The following is an 11,835-nucleotide window of genomic DNA, read 5'->3' as shown; positions in this document are numbered from 1 at the left end:
TTTAAGAACTTACAACGAGTAGTTGCTGACCTATTAGAAATCATAATTTACAAGAAAAGAAATTGTAATGCATTTTTTAAACATCGTGCCAGTTTTGTTTCTTTCGCAGAGCTTATTTTCTAAGCTTTCAAACGATGTATAATTTGTATTGGGCGTGGGAAAAAGACTACAAGTTGTTCAATATACAACGCACTCGGACCGCCTTTTTGTGGACAATAACAAAAGTTTACAGAAATTAAAAAAATGTCCGACCAGCAACATTTTTATTTATATGCATCCTAATGTAAAATTTCCCGCTGATTCCGAATACGAAACTAAAATGTAAGAGAGTAGAACAGTTTTTGAGATATAGCCGTATTTCGATTCTGAGATCTGAAAAAAGTGCACTCACTTAATTACATTACCGCGACATTTTTGTACAAATTTCTATGAAGAATTTTCTGCTGAATCCGAGTATGAAATAAAAATGTAAGAGAAGAGAGTTCGCGGTTTTGAACTGAAAAAAGTGAACTCACTTATTAAATGCAATTTTCTTTAGATCTTAAATCTCTTTTTGTATAAGTAAAGACTATTAAGTTTTCTATCATCTCCGTCAACAAGAGTATCCAACTGGGTAAGAAATTTATATATACAAATATATAAATTCATGGAAAATTGAGAAATTTTTTTACATATTAATTTTGCCATTGGGGCAAGGTTTATATTTGTGCCCCACAGTTAAAGTAGCTTAAGTGGCTTTAGAAGATTTGACTTTGAAATAAAACATAATAAGTTTCGCTTGAAAATTTTTTTATTTTTATTAAGGTTCTATTAAAGGGCATCTTAAACTACACCTATGGTTAGTTCATCGTAAAAATATTGTTTGGGAACCCAATAAAATATTACTTTAGAGGAAAAATGGTCTATCTCGAATTAAGCCACTTTATGCTATTAAAATTATGTTTTGTTTCTATTAAAAAAGTGGATATCGTTACCTTAATATAGAAAAGCCCCATCTAACATTTCGGTTTCTCTATGGGGGAATGAAAAAACTCTGTAGAAAATAAGGTCCTTTTGCTGCGAATATCTTTCAAAGGCTGTTTTTGTTGAAGAATGTAACTACCCTGCAGAAAAAAAATCAATTGATTAAAATAACCAACTTATAGTTGTTAAGTCTTGCAGCAGTCATGCAGACGTTATCGGGAGTTTGTTTTCTTTATGAGCTTCCATTAAAATCTCCTCCAACAACAAATACTTCCAATATACCTTTTTTCTACAATACTTCGCAGATTTTTTTTCGATTTCAGGACAAATAAAACAAGGATCGACATTTTACATGATTATTTTGACGTTATGTCAAATGGACCTCAAATATGGGACCACCTACAAAAGAACTTGTAACCAAATAAGAAAATATGTAATGTTAAATTAAATACGTAAATTAAAAAAATTTAAAAAAAAAATCTTTTTTTATTGATAGTTTATGTCCAAAAGTAGTTAGCTACAAGTTAGTTGGCATCTAATGCAGAGGAAATCAGTGATCACTATTTTGCGGCCATCGCCCTTCAAAATTAGTTAATTACGACCAAAGGAAATAGTTAAAAATAGTAACCACTAGTCGACTGATAGTTAGTTAATAGTTAGCTACAAACTAGCCCCATTTCCTGCGCGGTAATTTTATGCTGTATTAGTTATTTTTAAAGTCCAATAGGTTTTTAGTGAATAATCGGCAGACCTGCCCACAGTACTGGATTTGAAAAGAAAATTAGTTGGGGCCTTTCTATATTAAGGTAACGATATGTATGTTCATATTTAATACAAAGTATATTTAATAACAAGAAGTTTTGCACTCGAATTATTCTCAAGTGGGCAATAAAAATTCTCCGCCGTTAAGGCTTCGACGCTCAAGTGCATTCTTTTACATTTAATATACATACAAAAAAAAATAAGTTAATAGTTAGTAGAAAGAAAACATATGTACATCCATACATGTATTCCATAGTTTTTGTTTTTTTTTTTGGTTTTCAATTGGCCATTTCATTGGCTTGGTAGTTTTGGCTGTCACGCAACATGCAATAGCAGACAATGCAACAGCAACGACTACTTATTGCACATACGTGCACAATGCAATAGTTGCATGCAACAACAGCAAAATTAAATATGTAATGAATTTGAATGCTAGACATTGGCGCGCCGATAGTCAAACAGACTCCGATCGCGTCTGAATCGGGGCTATCAAGTGCAAGGTTGTGTATTAAAAGGCAGCTAATTTTAGTAGAGATCGTCGGCGAATTGGCAGAAGAATACCAACATAAATAGATACACATGTTTGTCTGTACATATGTATATACACGTGAGCAAACTTGTACATCTATGCATTTGTGTTTTTTTTTATACATTAGGGGTATTCTCCAAATCTTGCAAAGCCATTGCACGTAGCACGGATTGCACGGATTGCATGGATTGCATAACTTGCAAACACACAACAACAAAATACATGGGAAACAACATTTCCTATCGCTGGAAAATATGCAACGTCGAAACCCATGTATATATTTTGCAAAATAGCATATCAAGATAAATGCGACCCTGTGCTAGTTGTTTTGTTGTTGGAATTGCTACATATTCCTCATTCTTCTCATCCCGGTCACTTCATTTTTTTTGCTGTCTCTTGTTATTGTATTTGATACATAATTTCGCTGCTTGCTACCCATGCATGCTACCACTTTGCATTGGGGGCTCTCGTACTCTTCGAAATTTGGAATAGTATTTTTGCTTTTCGTGCAATCCGTGCATCGTGCAAGACTTCGAGAATACCCCTATTATTCGTATGTAACGCCAAGCTTGTGAGCTTGGTTGCACCTAGCTCGCTTTGGTAATAACAGCTGTTCGTTCATTCAGTTGTTTGCTGCTTGGGTGACTGGCTGACGTTGTTGGTGTGTCGTCGTGACGCGGAAGTGGCACTCAGTTGCAATCGGCGTCGTCGCGTTTTAAATATATGTATGTATGTAGACATATGTATACGTATACCAAAACGCTTATAAAATACGAACGGCCGGCGATTAATGTATAATTCTTTTTTTTTTCTTGAAAATATTTGGCAATTTTCATTTTACCTTTGGTTAATTAAAGACAGTTTTCCGTTGAAATATGAAAGCTGAAAAATTGCTGAATGTTTCGTATAATAGGTAAAATATGCTGTGCAGATGATTTTTTGTGGATTAGTTTGTTTTTGATTTTTTTATATGTATGTTGCAAAATTTCATTTCCGCCAGTAAAGCTGAGCAAACATTTGCAAAATATTTTTAAATTCAAATATTTTTTTATTAACCTTTTTACAGTGCATTTTCTGCTCTTGGGACTGCAACACACAGAGGCTTCACACTGGAGCTATCTCCGACCGAGATTTAGATGAAGGTAAATTTTGTATGAATAACGTAAATTAGCATAAGTAGCTAAATCACTTGAGTGGCAACTAAAATTAGAGCATTTTTTTCAATTTAACTAAAGTGGAGCATATTTTATACACTATTTTTAACAACAGCCAATTTGAAGTGTATAGACGTGCGTAAAAAGTTTTTTAGTGTCACATTGAACAGAAATTTGTACATGAATCTTTTTAAAGTCAAATTTTATTATACGTACACCCCCAGCTGTTCACATACATATATATGTACCTATGTGTGTACGTATAGTTAGATGTAATTGTCCACGCACCCTGTAGGAAAATATTTGACTTAATTGCATAGTTTAGCGATGCACCTATTGCTCTCCCTATAAAAGTTGTGAGACATAATATTCATCGATATTTATCGGAAGTGAAACGTGAAACTGTGCATTTACTGTTGATATTAAAGTTATGTATTTTATATTTAATTCAAACGATTTACACGGGTTTTGTTAAAGAAAAAATAACCAATAATTAAATAATAACAAAAATAATATTTTAAAACTTGTCAAAATTTGGTGCGGCTATAATTTTTTCGACTACTGTACATGAGTTGACTATGATTACTCGGCCGTGCTACTATAGTAGCACAATGTACTTTGACTTTTAAGCAAAATACGGGCTGGAATTTCAAAATTTCAACCCTGTTTGTGTGAAATATTTTATTTTTATCAGTATTTTTCTTTTATTCACTCTTGTTGCAATAAAAGTGAAAAAAAAAAATGTCAGAATCCAACCCTCCCCCCCAAAAAAAAAAATAAAAATTTGATACGGCCCTGGGCCCAACCCTAATGTGCATACATATTTATTTATGTACTAAATTTTCCTACTGGGGTATTACCATGTCTTTCACTGCCATAGCGCAGGCTATGCATAGTAGTCTGTTATTCACGTAATTTACTCGCATTCTGATGTTGGCGCGTAAATTGCAAAATTGCTCCACTTCTCATTATACTCGTAATCGTACGACTAAACCAGCGACAGTGAAATGTTCATTCTAAATGTAAACCTACTTATGTACATATTTACTTACTATGTTGTTATATGGGTTTGGAGTGGCTATTGTCAGCCGAATAATTGCTAAATTAGCCGATAGATATATGACTACATACAAAGAGAGAGAGACATTGTACTTACCGAAATATACATACATATGTATGTACATAGATATACATATCTGCATTGTATGTTTTGCATGCATATGTAGCCGTCCCAGTATCTACTCATTTATGGACACACATATCTACTAGGTACCATATTTTTCATTTATTTGCTTAATTTGTGCAATTTGGAAAGTGTTTTTTTTTTCAATGTTGCTATATGGAGATCATTGACACCCGTTGGAGATGGTCAGTACGGGCACTTGCATAAAGCGCATGAATTGCTGCTAAATAATCAAATATGCAAATCAGAATGGATATATGCTTACATTTGGGTAATGTGTGTTATTTTATTTTTATTTTTTTATAAATATATAATCATTCACGAATATGTCTTTTGCTCTATTCTATATGCGCTGTGGAGTAGTGCTTAAAAGTAGCTTTTGAGATACGCATATGTCATATAAGTGGGCGGTGCCACCCCCATTTTCCTAAAAAAAATTTAAAAGCCAACTTTTTGCAAAAGAGCGATGGTATATATCAGTTTTAAATAAATATTGATTCATTGCTTAGCCACGCTGCTCAAAATATCTGAACGTGCGGTACAATAAAAATTCAAGGCTTTATTTAAGAAAAGTCGCCTTACTTCGACAATTTTTAGGCGATTGCAATAAATGAGCTATCAGTTTATTTGTAAATAGATTTAATTTTAGATAGTACTGCATATTTTGAAATAGTGAAAGTATGTGATGTCAAAACTTAAAAAATAAAGAAAATATTTTTTATTTTTTATTTGCCCGACAACAATCCCCAATCCCAACAATCCAAGCCTGACAATAGATTATCATACATAGTTTTAAAGACCTATAAATCCTCTTCTCACAAGATGTTCGATCTTCAAAATCTAATGAAATATAGCCATTAAAAAAACTACTGAATCTACAAAACCGTACCTTCTGACCTAAAATGGCTAGTCCAGACTCCTAAATGATTTTTGAAAAATCTTCAAAAGTCGGCAATAATATTTCTTATTCCTTCCTCTTCCTTTGGTGCTTTATTCGACCAGCTTAATCAAATTATGTTGGTCCGATTCTTATCACATCCAATTTTTTGAAATTTTTGGTGCACATCGCCATTATCGCGAATTTTAAGCCACTTCCAATTTGTACCTTATGATAATTACCGGAAATTTTTCTACAAATTTTTATTAAAAAGTTTGAAATTTTATGAAACTACTGAATTTTTCCTAATTTGCGTACAAAATTTGAAATTGGTATTTATTATATAATAAGCTATAAAATAAATTAAATTAAATTTTATAAAAATAAATTAACATTAAAACATGAAAGAAAAAATTCAAACATGTCGCACTCTTTAGATTTATTTGACCAATGTATGTATTATAAAAAGAATTAGAATTCAGCTTCCAACTAAAAGTGTTTTACATAGTTGCATAATTTTCATTTCATCTTTATAACGTTAATTTCAACCTTTTATAATTTTTTGAATAGTTTTTCCGACCTGGGGTGGCATCTGTGATACTGGAACCCGACAGAGTCCAATTGATTTGAGCGTATCAAAATCATTAAAAGGACTGTATGCTGATCTGGAATTTGACAACTTCAATGACAAGCAAACCGGCGTAAGCATCGTCAATAATGGACATTCCAGTAAGTAAACTCTTAAAAATACAATACGACTTTATTTTGAAATATTTTCCATCTTCCTGATTGTAATTATGTACATATGTATGTACATATGTATTTTTGTTTGCACCAACTAAATATCTTTATTCCAACATTGTGTCAATAGTTCAACTTGCTAACTTCTCCACGGAAATGGAACTGGAAGGTGGTCCGCTTCTAGATAAATATGTCGTCGAGCAAATCCACTTGCACTGGTGGTCGGAGCATACCATCAATAATGTGCGCTACCCACTTGAGGCTCACATAGTGGCTCGAAACAAACGTTACGCCAATGTGACACAGGCATCAAATTTCAAAAACGGCCTAACCGTCCTAGCTGTACTGTATCATGCATCGAATAAGCGCAACGAAGCCATCGATCAAATCATCGATTACTTGGACGATGTAAAAAGTTTTGATAAAGTCGATCAGCCAGTGCGTATGACAAATCCATTCGTAGTGCGTCAACTTTTCCCCAAACTCAATGGTTATATGACCTATGCTGGTTCATTGACCACGCCCTCATGCGCGGAGGCGGTGACCTGGATTGTGTTGAGCGAAACATTCCCAGTGACTTTGGAGCAGGTGAGTTGAAAGCAAATTTTCTTAAGATATCATCCTGAATATGAATTCGCTTTGAAATAATTTGTAAACCTTTTCACAGGTCGACAACTTCAAGCAGATTCAATGTGAAGAGAAGCAAGTACTCAAAAACAATTATCGAGATATCCAAAAAAGCAACAGTCGTGCAGTGGTGTTGGTACTGTCTGCGGATGACAATCGATCGAATGCTGCAAATTCATTGCGCATTTCATTGAGTGTAGTATTCTTGGTTTTAAGTGCCGCTAAATTCGTGTAAATGTGAGAACTAGTAATGTAATTTATGTACATACATATAACAAAAATATTTATCGCAAATATGACACGGCTACTATTTGCCATAACTGCAACATAGTGACAATGAACCAAATATTTTATTTTTATTTTTTTTGCCAACTCATTGATATTTGAGTCTGAGTGGAAAAAAAATTAAATGTGGCATCAATAATTAACTTTACTATTAAATATTTATGTATTTTAAATCTTAGAGTAGTATGCATCTCGTTGTTATGTGTATTTATGTTATTTAGATGTGTAATATCTTCTATCTTTGTACTAGTCAAAAAATTTACATAAAATAATATGTAAAACCGTATATGTATATGTATTTTGATTAATAAACAAATGATAAAAATATATACATGCGTCTATGCAAAAGAGAACATCATTACTATTTATCAGGGACCTAGAACAAAAGGTATGATCGCAACTAAATGTCATTCGCGTAGTTTTGCTCCCAAGAACGCCTTAAAAGCCAAACCGAAATGCGAACAAAACCTTCGGGAGAGTTTTCACAAGAACGAAAATGAGAACAAACTGCCTAGAACGTTCTCAAATAGAATTATATATATAATAACAAAACCATGTGGAACGTTCCCAAAGAGAAAAAAAAAACCGAACAATACATTCGGGAATATTTCTATGAAAACAAAATGGGAACTAATCTTCTATGAACTATTCGCGAATAATGGAAGCGAAAACAAAATTTCTCTTATACATTTCCAAAAATTTGAAATATTTTAATACTAAAATTAATCAAAAAAAAAGCGTTGTAAAAAGAACTGACAGATAATTATGCAAATTAAGCAAGTTAACGAAAGACTTAAGACGCGAACTTTTCTTGCACAGAAAATGAAAAATTGTTCCATAAATGGACAGTTCACCTTAATGATAAGCCATGTGGAAGTTGAAATAATCCAGCCTTCCTCTGACTAGGAAATGACAATCATGGTTCTCACAGAATCGATTTTTCATCCCAACACGCAGACGCTCCTTACATTCTTAACGTAAAGTTCTTAAAACTTTTGTTCTCGTTTTGTTTTTTGTCTTATTTGTGGGGACACGAAATTCGATACGATACGATACCATATCGATACTTTTGGCATTCGATACCGATATTTTCTACCCGATAGTTTTAAAACGATATTTTTTGGAATCGAATACCATAACCCTAGTATCGTATCGAATGTCATAAGCTCACATTCCAACACTGAGGGGAAAAAATTTTAAAATAAAAAAACGTGCTAAATTGAAAAAATACGCATATGAAAGAGCACCAACCCAACTCGTTTTAAATTTGAGCATATACGTTACAAAATATGTGGTTGTGAAGTGCACAGATCCTTTTTCGTAATAAGAAGACAAAAAAAAATAGTTCTTATGTTTCGTCTGATTATAATTGAACCCGGACCCTCTTGGCCGCAACCAATTGTATCAAGCGTCTTCGCACACTCAGCTACAGCCATACATGCAAAAGTGTTTTGAAATGTTGAGTTTGAATCAACATCACAGCGCGCGACCTGATGTTGTATGTGTGTATGTGTTGTCACCGCTGTGCATGCTTTGCATACATATACAAAGTTTGTTAATTACATATGAAAAAGCATCCGAGACGTGCAAAACGCCATCCGTGTAGTGAAAAATGCTTCATTTTAATACGGGCGTTGAATTGAATATTTCAATTATATGTACGTAGTGTATGTATAATGGAAAAATCTATTTTGTTAAGACTTCTCACTTGATTTAAATACGAACATTTTCAAACGGTAATCAAATAAAAAAATTTTATTCTTACAACGCGTTTTTTTCTCAGTGAAGGATAATGTTATTAACAGCTCAACCTAATATTACCGGCGAGAGTTTTTCTACGCACGCACGCAAGTTTTTTTCATTTGATAAACCCAAATCAAAATAAAAATTTGAATTCATAGTTGCGCCAAAAAGCCAATTGAGCATAAACGTCAAATCGAAATGTCACGCAAGACAAATCTTGGAATTTGAGTTAGCTCTTTACGCACGCATATAAGGTTGGCCTGTAACAATTCTTCCCGATATAAATTGGGCTTTAAAGTGCAGAAATTTGTACTATGGTTAGGATTGCATGTGGTGGGATTTGAACCCGCGGCCTCGCTGTTCAACACCTCAATCTCTACGTGTTGTAATAATAATAATAAAGTCCGGCGCTTACACAATATGTTAGTGTTTGGTCGAACTTCTCCTCCGATTTGTCGCGTGGGTCTTAATGTTGTGGCACAAAGGGGGTACCTACAGTTTTATGTCGATTCTGACCGGCGATTGCATTTTATGGGAAGCTGTTTTTCATTTTCAAGGTTTTCGCACTTCTAACCACTATACCCCAGCGGCATATATGCGAGACCTATATTTGGATACATTTTTTTGGTTTTTGGTATCGATATTTGGAATATCGAGTCTTTTTATTCCGATATTAATGGGTACCCGATATTTTTAAAGCGATACTTTAAAGGAGTACCATATCGATACTTTCGGTCCGATATCGTGTCCCTACTTATTTGATTTTCCCTGAAAACGTGCTCAGTACTTTCGTTCTCATTTTGTTCGCATTGGAAACATCCCCGAAAGTTGCGTTCTCATTCTGTTGCCGAGTTTTGTTCGCATTTTATTTTTTATGGAAAAGTTCCAATGCTTTTGTTACCATTCGGTTCTTTTGTGGGAACATTCTTGACATTACAATTTTTTCTCTTCCAGAACTAAACAGGTTTTTTATCCATCCTTCAAAGGCGGGTTAAGAATGTCAATTTGTCACTGCTAATTTCATACGGTGCAGGTGTTATCAGTGCAATGGGGTATAGTTCGTTGTGCTGGGCATGCAATTACAGTTGCACGGCTATAGTCAATCCCAACTCTTGCGTCCTCGTTCGCTCACTCTGGGCAACGTGAGCAACCCATGTACGAGATGCGGTGGCTAACCTATTTGATGGTAGTCTTTTGTCGCGGCAGAGATATAAGGAGCTTCGGTGGGCCACTCCGACTTATTCGATTTAAACTCTTACCGGTCTGAACCGTCTGTTCACAATTAGGTACGGCTGCAAGCGGGCGATTGGTTTGGAGCAAGCGGCTCGCTATATAAACGTGCAAATAAACGGTTAAGAAATCATACCCTCACAGTAATAGGTTGTGCGTTGGGTTTGGGATCCGCCACGTAAAAACCATTTTCACTAAAGAAAAAACACAAAGCCTCCGACGAGACCCCTCTTCTTAAAGGACTATGATTTAAGGGCATGCATCTGGAATGTCCACTTGTAATGGGGAAGGTGCCTCAACCAAGTTGGTCAATGTCCCCGCCATCCAAGAAATGCGTTGGAAGGGGCAAGGCAAGAAATGCCTGGGACCTTGCGACTTCTACTATATCTGCCATGTAAAGAAACGGAAATTCGGTAATGGATTTGTGGTGGCAGAGAGAACGTGTCGCCATAATCCGCATCAAGGCAAGATTCTCCAACATCTCGCTGATTTGCGCCAGCGCCCCGATGCAAGAGAATATCGAAGTGTATAAGTATAGCTTCTATGAGCACTTGGTGCGCACATACGTGCGCTGCCTCCGCCATGATATCAAAATCGTCCTTGGCGATTTCAATGCCAGGATGGGCAATTAGGATTAGGATTAGGGATCTTTGGAACCACCGTCGGAAAATTCGGCCTTCACGACGAAACGTGCGACAACGGACTGAAGCTGTTCGACTTCGCTGTGCGAGAAACCAAATCGATCATGTTGTATAGACGGCAAGAACGCTTCCAGCAGCAGAATAAAACACTACCCACAATTGCAGCGGACGACGGTAAAGCGGTCGACGGTTAACCGCTGTCGAAATTAAAACTCACAAAGACATATGGAATGGCTAAGTTTTCCAATGTTTTCATCCATTTTTATTGCCAGCAAATCTACAAACACGCGCGTACCAGAAAAATATTCTGCCATATCCTGAGTTTCGCCCGAAGAAAATTCACCCGAAAATTTGTCATCCGCCCATAGTAAAACCATGGAAACCAAGAGTGAAAAGTGAACCGGTTCGGGGAAAATGAAACTGACGGAAGCCGTCGTGTGCCGCAATTGTTTACTCTGACGGATTTCACTGTAGCAACTGTTCAGCTGTTCACTTAGCGCCGACCAATTTTCCGTCGCACAGTGGGGCAAAAAAGGTTGTTGTCGACAAATGAATTTTGAGAGCCCAAATATGAACCGATTTCAAGTTTCTTTTTTTAAATAAAAGATAATTAAATTTCGCGTTGATCTATCCGTGGCGATTTTTTAATAGTGATACTGAGCTGGATAATCCAACAAAACACAACTAATGATGTCTCCAAAAATGTAAATTTTGAGTTACATCTCTATATTATTAAACGTGCGATATGCACATACATAATACATACATATTACGAATACATGTAATATTTAGTTGCGAATAGATATGTCTACTATGCCAAACACGACTTACTTTGCATCATATTTATTACTTTGAGCCTTATTTTAAGTGATAGTATACTTATTAAGAAAAAATCATCACATTTTCTTGCTGTCCTCTTTCACTTATTACTATCAACGAGAATTTTCGGATTNTTGCATCATATTTATTACTTTGAGCCTTATTTTAAGTGATAGTATACTTATTAAGAAAAAATCATCACATTTTCTTGCTGTCCTCTTTCACTTATTACTATCAACAAGAATTTTCGGATTGGCTACACGGAATACATTCGGTACCAT

At 35.1% G+C, this 11,835-nt stretch overlaps 1 protein-coding gene across 1 annotated transcript; it reads left to right on the top strand.

Moving 5' to 3' along the window:
- Positions 1–3,320: 3,320 nt before the first annotated feature.
- CAH7 (Carbonic anhydrase 7) lies at positions 3,321–7,628 on the top strand (the record flags this gene model as incomplete). The annotated part of the gene is given in 5 exon segments (XM_017635824.1): positions 3,321–3,373; positions 3,375–3,396; positions 6,039–6,197; positions 6,340–6,797; positions 6,877–7,628. Coding segments are annotated over 5 exon segments (887 nt in total), but the record flags the coding sequence as incomplete, so codon positions are not given.
- Positions 7,629–11,835: the final 4,207 nt, after the last annotated feature.

The sequence above is a fragment of the Rhagoletis zephyria genome, unplaced genomic scaffold, assembly GCF_001687245.7.
Source record: "Rhagoletis zephyria isolate East Lansing unplaced genomic scaffold, Rhagoletis_zephyria_1.1 Rzeph_scaffold_16460, whole genome shotgun sequence".
In the NCBI taxonomy this organism is placed as follows: Eukaryota; Metazoa; Arthropoda; class Insecta; order Diptera; family Tephritidae; genus Rhagoletis; species Rhagoletis zephyria.
The sequence above is the reverse complement of the archived record's forward strand: the minus strand, read 5'-3'. Positions and strand labels throughout refer to the sequence as shown.